General features: G+C 38.4%; 1 protein-coding gene across 1 annotated transcript in view; it reads right to left on the reverse strand.

Annotated features, from left to right (window-relative positions):
• Positions 1-4,851: 4,851 nt before the first annotated feature.
• The window catches only part of FBXO28 (F-box protein 28), a 34,077-nt gene continuing 21,178 nt past the window's right edge, over positions 4,852-17,750 (reverse strand). Inside the window, exons 2-5 of the mRNA XM_009894334.1 lie at positions 11,725-11,857; positions 9,980-10,118; positions 7,287-7,482; positions 4,852-5,469 (exon numbers count right to left, since the gene is read on the reverse strand). Coding sequence (XP_009892636.1) covers positions 5,075-5,469; positions 7,287-7,482; positions 9,980-10,118; positions 11,725-11,857 — 863 coding nt within the window. The 3' untranslated portion in view covers positions 4,852-5,074. The remainder of the gene's footprint in view (positions 5,470-7,286; positions 7,483-9,979; positions 10,119-11,724; positions 11,858-17,750) is intronic.

The following is a 17,750-nucleotide window of genomic DNA, read 5'->3' on the forward strand; positions in this document are numbered from 1 at the left end:
GTGCCTTTAATAACGGCGGCTGCAGAGCTAACGCTTAAGGAGGGAGAGAAAATTCTCGGCGTGTCAGGCCGGCCCTGCCTGTGGGAGGCCTCCCGCGCCGAGGCGCTGGGGGAACCCCGGGCCCTTTCATCGCTCCCCGCGGTGGGGAGGACGAGATGGCCTCCAAGAAGGGTGGGCGGGTGAAGTCTTCACCGGCTTCGCGTCCGCCTCCCCGCGGCCTTCAGCCGTGTTTGCGCGGGTTCAGCTGCCCGTGAGATCCCTGCCCCTCTTCACTTGTAGGGACAACCTGCCCAGGAGCCGCCGCAGGCGGCCGGGCGGCCCCAGCCGGCTCGCTTTCTGCAGACTGGAAACACAAGCAGCATCTTACGGCGGCTCTTTAAAAAACACACTTTTTTTTCTTTTCCAAATGCAAGAGGTGCGTGGTTGTAAGGATTAGCTGTCGTTTGTCCAAAATGTAAATTTCTATAAACTGCCTGAAGATACTTAACTACAATTCAAAATGCCTGTGCCAAGGTCTCTATTCACTTTTTGCAGTAATATATTTTAAGGACTCCTTTGACAGACTCCTCTGTAAGAACTAAACTCCATTTAATCTGTCCCTGTGTCTATTTCTCATATACCATTGACTGTGGACAGTTCAGTTACAAAGATTACTGAGTGTAGAAGTTGAATAACTACTTGCTTGGAACTTTAGTTGTCCATAAATTCACTCAAATAATAATCTAAATAAAGAATAGTGATAAAATCAACAGAGGAAGTTGCCACAGAGTAAATTATACCTTATCTATTAATGTAATACATATATCTCAAGGTTTATGATGCATCGCTTAAGATTTATTTGTAGTAATGAATAAAAAAAGGCTAACATGTAGTAGCTGCTAAAAGCCCTGTGTGCAACTGTGCCAATGTAGGGGAAATATAATCCTGACTTGAAAATGTTTACAACCTAAAGTAACAGACCAAGCACAGGATCTATAAAGCATAACAGCTTCGCAAATATTTTTGTTTTCATGCATTTTTAATCTGTGCGCATTAGGATGAGGATTAGAAGAGAAAAAGGGAGCAAGTAGAGGAGAGATGGAAAAGTTTATTCACAGCTTTTCCCTCCTTAGTCACACAATCTGAATTTTGTAGACTTTGTGACAACTGGTGCAGCATAAGAGGTAAAACAGACGTTTAGATTTCATCAAGGCATTTTTGTCCTTGCAAAGGAGGTTCAGTTTTACTTTTTTGCTCAATTACTGCTTCACAATAAACCAGGAAGTGCTTTTGAGTTACAAGTGCAGAAGCTGACTGCAAAATTGCCAGGATCACAAGTGTTTTACTCAATAGCACTCTAAACAGCATATGTAATGTTTCTGAGAATGTTCTCTTCTTGTTGTAGTTCAAATATTAGCACTGCTATCCATCACTGCGCTGAAGACCTCCTCATCCATGGGAAGGATCCTGCCAAAAGAATGAACACGTCTGCTGATAAGAAAGGTTGCCGCTGTTGACAGGAGCATTGGAGGAGAGAGTCACAGCGTCAAGAGTTCAGGCAGGTTTACAGCACTGCAAATGTATGTAGATTTGTAAATGGTCACAAGTTTCAGTAGGGTAATTAAAGAGAAGATCCCAGGTTTATAAACTGAACATTCCATAGAAGCCAAACAAGGCTTAAACAACTGAGAAAAATATTAGATAGGAAGGTTTTGAAAAATTTAATTGCCAAAGTGTTCTGGAGTGCAAATTGTTTTTCCCATTTAATCACTGAAGCGGTCTGGTTTAAGCAGTCCATATAGCAAATCCAGATTTATTAGGTCTTGAGCAAGCTAACAGTTTTTGTGTCCGACATTTTCTCTTCCAAAGACAAAGAGATTCAGTACCTAGCATATCTACAGCTGGCACAAAGCTAGAACAAAAATCCTAGTGTTCAGTTACATGTAAACCAAAGCTGGCAGCGCATCCCCATCCAACCAGGAAGGTGAGATCCAGTAAGCACAGCTCTGCAAGAGTGGAGAGCACACAGACAAGTGAGCTGGTCCAGGTATGTTGCTAACCAGCACAGGAATGGAACTGGAGAGTATCAGAGTAGTTCACAACTAGCAGACATGTTGCTATAAAGTACTCCAAACTGAATTTACTTACGAGTGAAATAATAATCTATCACTGGAATTTGTCAGTTGCCTTCTTAAAAACATCAGGAACACCAAGAAATCAGGTAGTCCTCTCCTGTCTGAAGACATATTTAACTACATCTTATGTCATCCCATTTTCAAGAGGCTCTTGATGTTGAAAATTCCTTAGGCAATCTTTGTGCTTCCCACAATTAACTGTTAGAAGATCTCAGTAGGAACAACTTTCTGTTCAATACAGTCTTATATTTTATGTTAAGAAAATATATGAAGGCAGTGTTGTAACATTAATCAACTATTGCCTCAGTGTTAAGCTATTAAGAAACTAACTATAAAAGACACTATTGCATTGTCTTTCAACCCTGAGCTGTTCAGTTTCAGCCCTTGCGACAAGTACTAAAACTAACACTGGCTGCAAATAAAACGATTTTTCATGTAACTTTGTAAACTACATCTTAGTCTCACTAGTTTGAGGTTCTCCCTTGAACAGATTATACAATCACTAATCACTACTAACACTGTACTTTTTTGAGGCTGATACACCAAGTCATGTAAACTTGCATATAAATTTTTAGTCAAGTGATTTAGTTTTACTTCAGACTATTTATCGACTTGTTCATATATTGCAAAATGCATCCTTTTTTATTTAATAAGGGACAATATGGTGTCAGAACTTAATGTTCCAGCTATTTTCTCTAAACTATTAGTTCATTCTGTTTTCTACATTTTGTCTATACCATCAGCGAATATTCCAGTCTGAGAGCCATCCGATACAGATGTCTGTCTGCCTGCCTCCCCAGGAAGTAAAGATGAAATAGCGGTGTACCTTTGTTGTGGCATTTCTCATGGCTTGCTGGTAACCCTCCCCTCTACTCCTTCAGTTTTGTGGACCTCGTTCAATTTTACTATACTCAGTAGCACGCAGAGGATCAGGATGCACCTGCAAACTTGCAACGCCTGATACTTCCTTGAGTTGAAGGTTCCAAGTTGGCACCACTCATGGAAAGTTTCATGTAACAATCGGCTGTTGTTGTTCCTTCCAGTTCAGTTTGTGCACAGCTAGAGATTCACCAACATACAAATAAATGGCGCTCTTGAATAACCTGAAACTATTTACATGTTGTGAAGGGTGGGGAAATGAATAAAGAAACTAAAGTGAAAGATACTGAGATGTACGAATAAACCTTTTCAGTAAATGCAATTCACAGGTTTGTACTTGTTTATAAGTATTTAACCACAAATATCTGGTAATTAGACCATTACATTAATTTGTCATCATGAATGACCATTCAATGAATTTGTATCAAATGATACACAGTAATTATAGCTATCATGCTGACCCTTTGATTCAAAATTATTTTTTTAAAACAAAGTATATGCCAGTATTTTTAAACTGAACAGCACATACCTATCTTAAGGAGATCTTTAACAGTAAAAAAAATCTGAACCATGGAAGACCAGTAATAGCAAATGTTCCTTTAACAGTTTAAACTTTCCCCCAGATAACCTTTTATCATTTCTTTGATGCTCTTTCTTAAGAAACATGCCTTTTTTTAAAAGACTCACACTACTCAACAAGTTTATTTGAAAATTCCATGTCTGCCAAAAATTAGGCATTTGCAATGTTACTTCTGATATGAGCCAATACCATTGTATATGGTATTTCTGTAAGGTTCCAAAAATATACAGATGGGGGGACAAAAAATTAAAAGAAAAAATAAAATCACTGTACACAACTCTGAGGTTGTTAAAGTGACCAGAGAGACTGAACAGTGCAAGACATGCTTTTCCAGTTACAAGCTCAAAACAGAAATGCAAAAGAAATTAAAGCTTTGTCTGAAGTGATTTACCTTTTAGGATAAGGAAAGCTTAGAACAGTCATCAGTGTTACAGAGAAATTTCCATCCCACCCCACCCCCAGCACATACACACAAAATAGCTTAAGTTTTTCTGTAATACAGCATTTCATTCAAATGATGTCCCTCTGAACTTGGTTACCGTGGGGACAATTTGTCTGATACTTACTAGATGTTGGCCTATGAATCAAGCGATGCATAGGCAGCCTCTCAATTCTCCCGCTTTGGCTAACACCACCTGCAATTTACAGGCAGTGCAAGTGGCAGATAGCCTGGGTTCAAACCCTCCTGGGACTCGCTTCGTAACGCCGCCTCACTGTAAGAAAGCTGTTGTGCTCAAAGCAGGTGCTAAGTTATGGCTGAGGAACACAGAAATTGCTTTATAGGTCTCTGTACTCTCTCCCAGAGTTAAGAACAATTTCAAGCAAGCGCTTTTAGCAGGCTAAGCTGTACATGCATCTATCCATGCAAACATCGATATGGCTCCCAAGACCTAGAACCAGGGTGTGTGCATGTGAAGACTGGATAGAAGGCCCTTCCTCGTACGTTTACAAAAATATATAGCCAATACTGTAGCTTAAGAAGTCAGTTTTACTCATTACAGAGATTCCCAAAAAGTATTAACTACTTTTCAGACATTCCAGACAAGGTCACTTGTAACAAAAAAGGTCAAGTTCTCTAAAACAAGATTTTAAAAGTGGATCTTTCCTTCAAGTGAACAGGACATCTGTTTTTACGCTTAACTTTTTCGTCAGTTAAGACTGAATTTATTTAAGATTTGATGTGAACATATGCATAAACACAAATAAGTTTACTTTAAACACATCTGCACAGAAAAAAAGATTAACCCTTCAAAACATAACAGAGCAGGTCTGGTTAGTATGTAACTATTGCAAATCTTAAAGATCCTGTGCATTAGGCTGACCCATACAGAAAGCAGGGGAAAAGTCTCAATGAAAGAAAGTTACTGTTCAAGTCTAAGTGGTGTTTTGAAGAGCCATCAGACTAAGTGACACCATGAAGCTAGTCACAGTATCCAAACAAGCAGACCTGCTTGGGCTACTAAAGCAGTGTATCCTCCTGAAGGTGTCATTTTCTCCCAAGTTATTTTCTGTTTCGAAGGCGTTTAGATTTCCTAGGACAGTCTGTGGGTTCAACCGCCTTCCTCCGTTTTCCAGAAGATTGTTCATTTGAGCCAGAACCTGAAGAATTTCCTACTGTACTCTCCATCACCTCTCGCAGCTTGCGCTCAAGCTCAGCCAATCGGGCATTCTGTTCACCTATGATTTGGGTTTGCTCTAGCAGTTTCTGATCTTGATCTTGGAGTTGTTTCTGTTGCTCTTGCACTTTGATGCGAAGCTCTGAGATTTCCCGCTTTAGCGCTGTCAAGCCCGTGCCATTCGTTTTCACTTGCTGCTGCAATTTGGTGATGTCCTGTCTTAAAGGGTTCTGCTTGGAGAACAGCTGCATTGTTGTCAGCGCTGCAGAAGTCCCTGGAACTTCAGAGAAAACTGTGATTAATCCTCTGCAGCTTTAAGACAAAGGCAGAAATTGTGTCCCAGTTTTCATATTTTGCTTATCCCCACTTCCCAAATATGAATCTGAATACTGGCTGCAAGTTATGTGAACATGTAAACAGATTTACGGTCATTTAGGCATCTTAACAAGAGCATACAGTATCTCAGAACACAACTAGTTTAATTTAAAATACTTAGGTTTTCAGTAGTCTGGAAAACAGCTCATTATTCATTTTCTGTATATAAGCCCCCCTCCTCTTACTGTATCAAAAATTACGTAGAGATAGTATGTTGTCATCTAGATTGTGTCACAGATGTTAAGTCAAAACCCCACAACATGTCTATAAATTACTTATTACAGAATAGTTATATTAAATAAATATATTTCATCAGAGCAGTACAATTCTGCCGTCTTAGTTGTAGACAGCTAAAGGTCTAAAATTTTGCGGTTTGGGGCTTAACAAGGTATTTCAGTTTAACTTACTTTTTAGAAGAAAGGAATTTATTTTCCATGCGTCTTTAGACTCACTCTTCCTAAGTACTAAAACCATACTGGAATCTGAGCTTGGGAATGTTGGTTTTAATAAAGTTCCTGCAAATCAAGGAGACTAACAGCTACTGTATAATTTCTTTCACTTTTTCTATCATAAAAGATATCTATCACTTCTTCTATTTCTGTCATTTTACTCTTCTAGCAATGCCGTGCAAGTAAGATGCAACTTTTAAGCACTACAAAGACAGAACAGTCTGGAACAGCCTAGAACAGTCATCCTCCTCCTCCTCTTTTTTCCCCTCCCCCCTTAAAGATGCCAGCATAGCTACAGTTATGTGACACTAAAGGGTTGCCATTAGATAGGTTAAGCTTCTCCCTCAGCACAGGATAGGCATTTTTATGCCACATAAAGCCTTGGCCTCGAAAAGCCGACTGACATCAACTCTGGTTTTGGGCAATGCTTCCTCAACAGAGAGACTCAATGGAATTGAGGTATAATTAACAGGATATAATTAAGAGGTGGTATACACACTTACGGCTAAAAGGATGGACAGCACATACCAGAAACAACAAGCAGCTCCTACAGTTAGGCCTATTATTTTTCCTAAAGATGTAATCATTTTATTTATTTATTTTTATTACGTTATCCTTTCAGCGAATTGATTTCACAGTTCCAAAGAAGTGTGAAGATGTTCAGCACAGGGAAAACACTACAGTTCTAACATTTGCTTTTGGCCATTACATGAGGCAACTACCTTAGACTTCACAAAAGTTCTGCAAAGTCCGACAGATTATATGAAGGACCGGTTTAATTGTTTGTTTATAGGCTGTTATTTTAATTGCCTTTTTACCATTACCCACAAGTATTTTGCTTGTCAGTGTATACATTAGTGCCCCAGGAAAGTAAAAAAGCATGTGTTGTAGCTTTCTATGTGCTACAACAGCTTAGGCTAATTCATTTGCTGATCGTCCTAAAAATAAAAGGCACTGGGTTGTCACCTCACGTGCCAGATTTCAACCAAGTGCAATGATAAAGTCTCATTCATTGGTGGCACAAAAGCGTTTGTTTAATGAGTACACACTATGCATAATTCTAACATACATTCAAGTGACTGTTCTTTTGGTAGTACAAAGGCTCCTTAAATTTCAAAGCAAATGAATTTCAGTTAGCATTCTTAAGAAACAAGGATCATCAATATTTACGTAATAGAGCTTGCATTTAAGGGAGGGAGCTTTAAAAAGATACAGTGCTGTGAATTTTTACAAAAAAACTAAATAAAACTTAACTATACATTGGAATTAATACCTGGGGCAGTTCCTAGCAGACGTCCCGATACATCTGACCCAGGTATCTTTCTTTTCAGTACTGGAACAATCTTCTCATCAAAATATTCCATAGCCATGGAGGAAATGTCCCTTAGTTCTTGAAGAACTTCATGAGCTCTCTGAGGAGCTCTTGTAGAGTTTACATACCTTAGCACACGATAAATTTCATCTATTACCTAAAACATTTAAGAAGAATTAGGATTTTCTGATAAAGGCAAGATTATTTCAGATCATTCTGGAAGTGCTGGCACATTCAGGGGCTTTTACTACATACCTATCGCATAACACTGTGTGCTTTAGTTCTAGATCAGCTTTTTGAAATGAAGTGCTGTTTGTGATATATCAGAGAAACTATTCACTTGATCTATCACAGCAACTCTCTTCAAACTCATGAAATAACGCTCACTGTATGAAATTTTGTTTTACTACATCCATACTAGAGTCTAAGTTATATAATCTATACTCAGCAGAGCGTAATAATTTCTTTTTGGAGAACCTGAAGCAAGATGCTTTAAGAGCAGTCACTGCCCCAGCCAGTTACAAGGCATACGAAACACAGGAATGGAACAGCAAGAATTATTGTTACGTCAGTCTGAAGAGCTGTAAATAGTTACTTGAGTCCATTTGCATACACCCAAAATATTGCAAGTTCAGATTAAGTCCAAAAGGTATTAATTTATAAAATGTCAATCCACTACTGACAGAGAACATAAGCAGCCTCTTACAGGTTTGACAAACAAGCCCTTTGGTAAGAAGAGATACAGAGAGATGAAAGGTGTCTTGCTAATCTATGAATTATAGTCTGAGGCAGGTCAAGATAGAAGTGCCGGACTCTCATTACCAAAACTACTGATGAAGGTATTTTGCACAGGATTAAGAAGTATTGAAGAGCGGCCTAAAGAACACAGATCCTAAGGACTTAGAATCACAAGTAAGACAATACAGTTGCATCTTCTGTTTTAATAAAGGAAGCTTAGCTAAAAAGTTGCAAAAGCCAGACAAGACTGAAGTGTCTCATCATGCAACAAGCTTACAAAAGACTTCTTTAATTTTACCCACATTATATACTGTTAGCAACAACATCCTTAACGCATTCTCCTGCCATCCTCAACATAAAATCTTGCAGCAGCATTCTGCTGTCACCAGGAACCCTCACACAGTATGCCAAACCTCAAATCAGGGCTCACATACTCTAACAGAAATTCACTTCCTGACAATTCTGCAGCAGTTTCATTCAAATGAAGTTTCCTGAGGGAAGCAGGGCAGTGAACACGAAGCGTTGAATCTGCTTGACCAAAATAGGATTTTCTGGTGAATTGGTAACTGTGCTGAAAGCAGCGGCGCTAGCAAGCTCATATACAGTAAGTAAATAATTTAAAAATACTTTTTAGCTGTTACATCAGAATACAGACAAGGTCCTTATGACTCAGTGCCCACAAGGAAAACAGCTGGTGAGCTCACTTGCCCAACTCCTGCACACCCCAGGTCTAGATTGCTTATTGCCTTTCCATCTACTGTTCAAAAAAGTACGGCAACATTTCTTTCAAGTATTCCATTTACTATGTGAGTATCAAGAACTTAAGTTTATTTGACTTTACGTTGCTTAACACTTCTTAAAATACATAATATATCTAAAAAAATAATATAAACTCAAATAAGCATTTAATTTTAAATTAAATCATTATAGTTTAATTTATTTATATCAAGTCAACAAGAGTGTACAGAAATCAAGTTACCTCCTCAAGATAAAAATACATTGCATGCCAACAGCCTATCCTACTGTACTGAATGAAAACACACCTGCCATCCTTCACTCGAGTCCAACAGCTAACTTCTCCATTCATCCCAGGGCAATTCAGTTATCTGCCCACAAAAAATTAATACCAACCTCACACAGAAAGATCAATGAACACAGCATTAGCCTAATGTTCATAGATCTTGTTTCAACCCTGAACTGTACCACTCTTCCTCAGATCATGATTTTGTCAATTCCCCGGTGCACTTTTGTTTTCACAGCTTATAAAACAGCGGTATCTCTGATGTACATCTTGCTTGCATAATTTATATTTTATGTTGGTGTAGTATTCTGAAGTGCTGGAATTGTTCACTAGTATTAATATTTAACACACTTTATCTACATTTAAAACTAATTCCACCTACTGTACAAAAACACCCCATCCACTGTAACACTGAACAGTGCTTCCACATACTAAATATCTTAATTCAATTAATCTGAAACACTCAAAACCTTAAGAAAGGTGCCTAAAATCTTCCTGATTGAGTGCTTAATGGTATATGTAGTCTAAATTACTGTATCTTCTGTTGATCTGGCCTCCAGCTGTTTCGTACAATTAAAATTCACAATTAAACTCTACATAAAAGGTTGCATAGGATGTATATGCCACAAGTCAAATGTCAGAATTAAGACAGAATCTAAGGGAAAATGGAAATAAAGTTTAAAATAATTAATATTTAGCTATAGTCTGGTTCGTTCATTTCAGGCTGCCTGTTATAGCAGCATATTGGCTTGTGTGTTTGTTTGCACGTATCTAAAACTCAGTTGCAGTATATATATATAGTATATAAATTTGTCCCAGCTGTCCTAGGTTAAGTTACACAACCATATTCTTTTAAACACAGATATACATGCACATAATATAGTCTACGTTTTACCTTTCCAGGTATGAAGCAACAGAGATTGGAATCCACATACTTCATAAAAGTCATATTTAACAGAGAGAGTCTCGTTTCTACAGCAGCAAGGATGTCTGCATGACGAGCTAATGAATGGTTTCTTCTTTCCGACTCCCGTCTAGAAGACAGACCATTAAATGACACCGATTTAACAATGAGTCAACAAAATTAAACTGGAACAATTGCTCAAGTTAATTTCACCCTTAAAACCCCCTGAGGTTTGAAAATGTAACCACCAACATTAGTTCTGTCTTTATGGAAAAAAAAACTGATACAGATTGAGAACTAGCTAGTAATAGCATACTACACTTCCTTAAGACAAAATTTGTTCTCTAAATAATTACTACATCTTATGTGATCCATAAACTCCATATGTAATTTAGGACTATTTAAAAACAAGATTTCACTACTAATTAAGAGTAGACACTGAGTCTGTGTGAATATTTTTATCCCCCCATGCTCTTACAGTTAGTATTTCAATGTAATTAACATGAATTATCAGGGTGTCATGGTTTCAGTTGGGGTAGTTAACTTTTTTACTAGCAGCTGGTATAGTGCTATGTTTTGGATTTGGGATGAGAAATACTTCTGATAGCACACTAACATTCTGAGTTGCTGCTAAGCAATCAAGGCTTTTTCTGCTCCTCATATCGCCCTGCCAGTGAGCAGGCTGGGAAGGCACAAGGAGTTGGGAGGGGATACAGCTGGGACAGCTGACCCCAACTGACCAAAGGGCTCTTCCATACCATGTGACGTCACGTTCAGCATATAAAGCTGGGGGAAGGGGGGACATTTGGAGTGATGGCGTTTGTCTTCCCAAGTAACTGTTAGGCATGGTGGAGCCCTGCTTTCCTGGAGATGGCTGAACACCTGCCTGCCCGTGGGAAGTAGCGAATGAACTCCTTGTTTTGCTTTGCTTGCGTGTGTGGCTTTTGCTTTAACTATTAAACTGTCTTTATCTCAACTCAGGAGGTTTTTTTTCCCCTCACTTTTACTTTTCCAGTTCTCTCCCCCATCCAAACTGGGGGGAGTGAGCGAGCGGCTGCATGGTTCTAGATGCCGGCTGGGGTTAAACCACGACAATAGTGCTTGCTACAAAGTTTAGACTGAGATATAAGCTCTTTTGACAAAGGATCTCTACAGTAAGTAGCATTTAGTTTCTTCTCTCTGACTGGGAAATCTGATAGGACACAGCAGCAGCTGCACTTATTCACTGGAATGAGGAGAAAAGACATTGCTTTAGTGAGAAACTAGCTCCCAGTCATGCTCACATGTCAACCCCCCTCCCTTTCCCCTGTTTAATCCTTGGCACTAAAAAACCTTGCTTTTTTTTTTTTTTTAAGCAGTTTTATAGGTAAATCATCAATGAAGGCAGTCAGTCTTGAAAAGCAATGTCATTTATTCATTCCTAGGAGTTCTTGCTTGATTTGCCATAAGAGTTGAGTAATATAGGACCCACTCTTCTTTTCTCTGTTTAAAATACAAGAGACTTTCCAATATTCCAGTTCCTAGTACAAGACAACTTACATTCATCCACACCACTAATTTGTAATTAGATCTTAGGTTCAAGGTGCTTTTGGAAAAAAAAAAGAAATAAAACCAAATGTGACTCAAATTTTCAAGATATATAAGCAGAATTAGCCAGCAAGAAATTCCTTTTTCAATATTCTGCTTAAAAGAATCTAGCACATTTAATTTTAACTACAGTTGTAACTGGTACATACCTTGGAAGCTGAGCTTTAACTTGCTTTTGACACAAGTTGTGGTATCTTTCCACTTTCAGAAATCCCTGATTTAACATCCGCTGGCAAACCAAGTCCATTCGCTTACAAACCTGTATTTGAATAAAAAGAAAAACTTAAGGCTCAATTAAGACCACAAGTCACTTTTACTATTATCTTATCCATACTTGGTGGGTAGTAAACGATTATCTCATCAGTTTTTGCTCCTTTTCAAGAAGCAAAAACTGCAGTTGAGCTTAAGGCATCACCACCTCTAACAGTGATCACAATACTCCAAAAGGAGCAGCTATGTTCCACACAGTTCACAAATTAATCTCCTGATATTGCCTAACAAGAGACAGTAGGCTGAATGCCACCTATATATAAGCAGATATAATTTCCTCTGATTTTAATGAAAGTTGCAAATGTCTGAGCCTGGCTTTTAACCAGTCTCCAAAGTGATTCTGGTAGACCAAGTTAATATTTTGTAGTCTTAAAAAAGAAGCATTTACAAACAAGAAATCATGATGGTTTTCTTTCAGCATTTAAGGCTTATGCTTTTGATGACAGCCACAATTAAATTTAAAAACTTATGCAACATAGTGCCCATGAAACAAGATTCCTTTTTGTATAAATAAGTATTTTCTTCTCTGTTTAACAGATTCTTTTATTTGCTATGTTGGATACCAATAGCCTCAATTTTTTCCACAGGGAAAAAGGACATTAATAGCTGCAGAAGATATAATAAACTGCTAAATTTAAACCTTCACAAAGTAACCAGTTACAAGACAAAGACAACAAAAGTTTAGAGCAATTGCAATCCAGTTCTGAAGATGCAAGAGCTTAGTGAAATTCTTTTTTGAAATTCTTTTTTTTGTTGTTGTTGTTGTTTTTTTTTAAGTGCACAACTCCCACTGTGACCCCACTTTGCAATGGATTAGCTTTGTGTTTTGGTTTGTTTTTGTTTTTGTTTTTTTTTTTTAAATAAATACTCCTTCCCTCCATAATAAACTCATTTGACAACTTTGAAGTCTATGTAAATTTATACCTCAAGGAACAAGATTCTCACTTCTAGAAAAGCCTGCAATTATTTTCTGTTTACATGGAAAACACTACTTAAAGAAGTTCTACTTTCTGTGAGACTTCCTCTAGTTATAGCTAGTTTAAGTTCGGTAAGAACTGACCATTTTCAAACAAACCTGTATTAACAGACCATTAAGTAATTGCTGTCAATCTGCCTGTGCTCCTTTGTATTAGATCTTCCTTGTTAATAGTCAAAGGAGGATTAGACAGGCTAACTACAGAGGTACAGCCTCAGTACACTCTCACCCACATTCACTGAATCAGTTAAATTATTTCCAATGTATAAAAAAATAATGCTGGCCCTTCAACTACAGGAAGGTGGAAATTGTCACATTTCTTCTAAGATATTAGCTGCATCAGTGATGCCTAGATCTGATACCAATTTTGAGTACAAGACTGTACAGCTTACTTGTAGTTCTAATGCTACCAAACTGCTGCACAAGGAACTAGTACCTGCACAAGAGCTATGTTAGCTATGCAATTATTCAGCACAAGAGAAAAACAATCCTAGATATATTATTACCTGCAAATTCAGAAGCAGCACAGAAAGAGGGATTTTAACCATGTGTATACTGACCCCTGGTGGCACCAGGGACCTTTCCGTGTGCTGGAGCCTTTCCACACCCCAGACAGTAGGTCATAATGGGAAACGACAGATTTCTTAAATGCTGGATTTTTAAAATCTTACTCGTTTGCTTACACTACGCAGCATGAAGACTTATTTGCTCCATCTTCTGGACACTGCCCATTATTTATTCCAATAATCAGTCTAGAACCCAAACACTAAACAGATAACAGCTACCACCACAAACCAAAAAGGTTTGTCTGCAACTTATTTTACCAATCACCTCTTATTTCTCAGCTGGCTCCTGATGTCACCATTTAAACCATACGGCACCTGAAGTTATAGGAACAATATACTTCTTTTAGACTGCATAGTCAGCAGTCACATGCAAAGCAGCATCATTACACTTTTAAGTGTTCATATTAGTCCAAGACAGTTTGACACTAGCTGTTCAATGGGCTTCAATATTCTTCTATTCAATGGACTTCAATATTTTTCTATTCAAAGAGAGTAAAAAGTTAAATTTGCTCATATTTGTATTTGCAAATTTTTGTGAGTATTTTCTTACTCTAACCACACAGCTGAAAGAGCCCAAGTTTCCTCAGATGTCAAGCCCAACCAGACACTGTTCAGATTTCAGCATTAGAAAGTTATTCCAAGTCCATGTGAAAAGCAGAATGAAAAGTTGATTGCTTCTTAGCATGCTGACTTATATGCAGCAACAGCTTCTATAAGAGAACTAATTTTCCACTGCATTTGTAAAAAAACTTAAGTGACACAATCTACTAGATGACTACTACCAGCTTCCATTTCCTCAAGCATGTCTTATTTCTTCCAAGCTTCACTAACAGATAACCAATATCAAACCAGGCCTAAATATATCCTAAAGTATTTAGATTCAATACATGTTCTTTTTCTTAGAGGCTACGCAGACACCATGTTTCATAATGCCTTTCTAGGGTAAAGTGTAAGTAAGTGACAAAATGTTGATGACTTCAGCAAGAAGCTTTAAAATAGAAATGCCTGTAAATACAGATTTACTGAAACTATGGGAAGATTAAAGCCATGCTGTCCAAAGGCTATCAGTCCTTATTTGTGCCATGCAGAAAATAAGCACAAGTTTGCTGCAGAATCTAAGACACTTCTGATGTGTATCAGAATCCAAGATAACCTTCTCCTCAGAGTGTTCGACAAACAAATTGTTTGGTTTTAATCACGCTTGCTGTAGTAAAAGCCTGAATGGAAGTGCACTTCCAAGCTCAGACATGTGAGTGAAAAGAATTTCATTATTATCCCACTCAGGTAAAAATTCCAGAGCCGCAGTAAGTCATCAAAAAAAAAAAAAAAAAAATCACAGTAAAGAAGCCTTCAAAAGCTAGAAGATAGGACAGCTTCCATATCAGCATGCATACCAGGCTGCAGCTTGTCCAGAACATTACAGCTTCAGACATAATGATCTTTTGAGTTTTGTGTTTCTCTTATGATGACATATCAGAGGAAATAGATGAAGTAAATACTCGAAAGGGCTGAAAGCAAAATGCTGCTGCTTTTCCTCTCATTCATTTTATCTGAACAAAAGTTTGAGAACTCAAGATTTGCACTGAGGCATAATTTCAGACATGACTGCATTATGAATACCTATTGTTTAGTCTCCATTACTTTAGATCTACTTCACTGCTTAACCAGTAGGTGCTTCATTTATGCTTTTAAATGCAGTAACACCAGGAATAGCAGAAAGCATTATGCTCAGGAAAGCAAGTGCTTCTTTGTACAACAAGGGGCCCATGGTCTTGCCTTGCCTGATAGCAATCACTATAAGCAGGAAACATTCTTTACCTTGTCCTTTGGTGACAGAAAACGACTTACGTTATGCTTCTCATTATGCTCTATGTAAAGAATACAGGTTCCTATCTCCATTTCAATCTGAAAATCTGCTGATGTTCCGCGTCCTCCTACCCATCCCACCCCCTAGTCTGTCTTCTTGTACACGCTCTAGCTCCAAAACCAGTTCAACGCAAAGATTTTTTTTTTTTTTTGAATCAATGAGCTAAGGTGATCCAGAAAAAGAGATTAGGACACCCATTTCACTCAATGCTGGGATTCAGAGAATGCATCAAAGTGACCAGTTTAGGGTATCTATATTTTGTGTTTACAAATGTATGATCACACTTCATTTAGGTTGATTGATGTCCCGGATCATACCTTCCTCAAGATGCTTTATTCCACAGAATGCCACATTCTAAGGGGTTAATGAGGCTGATTTTGGGCACTTTAATATGCATGAGAACTAAGCAATTTAATCCCTGCCATTCAAATAATGTGTTCCTGTGATGCATCTTTAGCAGAATACTACTCATTATAAGATACACCCATTCATCTTTGATAAGCACCTCAAGTCAGTTCGCATAGAGAAGAAAAATTTCCTGTTTGTGCTAGGCAGATCTTAGAGCAGGAATATACAAGTGTCTCCCAAGGTTACTTGTATCCTTTAAAAATCTGAAAGCGATGAAATTTTATTATGAATTTATGCCTAGGCATTGTTATTTTAAAAGGCTACCTTAATTCTCCATCAACAGCATCTGGAGTTACACAAAACATCCAGTCTCTTCCCCTCTGTTTATAGCCTTTGGTGAATCGCCAAAATAATACCCTTAGTTCTGAATGGCCATCCAAAAGACATAACTCATCAAGCTTATGTGGTTATGAGCTACACTTTTGACTAGGTCAAACCAAGAGGGCTTTGATTCTTTACATTAGCGCTGGTTAACAAAGTGTACTTTCTCCTCAGAAGAATGCACATAATGCCTTCGGATGTGCTTAAGGGGACAGTAAGGAATTTGATGGCGATTAAGTTTCTTGGCTGTTGCTGACTCAAAAATAGCGAAAGACAAACTGAATAGTTGCCTTCATTTTACAACTAGTATTGTTCCACATGTGTGTCAAAGTTGATATTTATCTAGCCTGGTTTTGCTTATTTCTGAAACTTCTGAAAGGAGCAATCTTCTTCCAGAAAAATGAACTTGTAGGTGCCATGTAAGAGAGCATAAGAAGTAAAATGTAACACTTTTAAGTAGCACAGACAGTTAAACAGCTGGTTTAATCCTTACACCACCATCTTTCCTATTCTCAACCTCACTGCTGACAAAGCATTGCTTATAAACATTAGCTTAACCCTACAGAAAGAAAAAAACCTTCTATTGATTAGTGATATCTCCCACAGGTACTACCATTTATAAAATGCAATGGGAAAGTTGCAGCAAAGGGCTGTGTCTAGCATTGCAATACAGACCACGCAACACCAGGTGTACCCAAATAGTATATGTACTTCTCCTCCCTTCATTCAAACTGTAAGTACTCAAAAGCAGAGGCTGCAATCCAAAAAGGCAGTACTATATCTTTTTCACAGATCCACTACCTACTCTTACAGAAGCATCTGAAGTCTTTAGTAGATTGACAGCGTGCTAGAAATATTTAGGCACTGGTGTACTTGGTGCAGTATGAAAGAACAGATTTTCTGCTTGAAGAGCTTTCAGTTTGAAGTTAGTCAGGCTGCAACACTTCAGGTTGCTGATCCAGGACACATGCAGTCTAATTTTCTGCAGAAATATGCTTGCAATATTATCCAGTTTAGGTTAATAGAGTTCTTAAAATAGAAACAGCACAGTACATGCAAGTTTACTGAGGGTTACATAAGCTATGCATTAATTCCCTCACTATTATTCCATTTACGACCTCGTAAGAAATTCAGTAAGATAGCAACTTATCATATGATGTCATAGTATACACCAGGCTCCTCATGCAGGCAGTTAAAGATTGATATACACTGATCTCATCACTGACAGCTGCGCTTTATTTTGGCGTTTACAAAGTTTGGAGATAGAGGTAATATCTTTTATTAGATCTACTACTGTGACTCGAAAAAGCAGGCTGCCTCTCAGGCAGACAAGGGCTTTCTTACATGTTTTTGGCCCCACATTTATTTCTAGACAGAGTAGGGTCCTTGGAGCAGCAGGTCCACCATCACCTATACTTAGAGGCTCTTTACATAACAATAAATACACAAATGAGACACAATAGACTAGTCCCCCAAGAACAGCAGTCACTAGGAGAAATAAGCCTTCAGCAGTCCAGTAATTTCTTCTAGAGGACCAACGGAATGAAATAAGTAAGAGGTGGTAAAAGACCTTTAGGAATGCGTGGATGGAGGTACGCACCCGCACGCCCGTACCCGAGGCTCGGGGGCCGTTGGGGAGATGGCAGAAATCCCCATCCCCACCCCATCCCATCCCATCCCACCCCATCCCACCCATCTCCCTCCCTGGGCTCACGGGTTCCAGCCCAGGTCTGCGGGGTTGATGTAGAGGATTACTGCCCGGGACCA

This window comes from Charadrius vociferus, unplaced genomic scaffold (assembly GCF_000708025.1).
Source record: "Charadrius vociferus isolate BGI_N301 unplaced genomic scaffold, ASM70802v2 scaffold261, whole genome shotgun sequence".
NCBI classification, from domain to species: Eukaryota; Metazoa; Chordata; class Aves; order Charadriiformes; family Charadriidae; genus Charadrius; species Charadrius vociferus.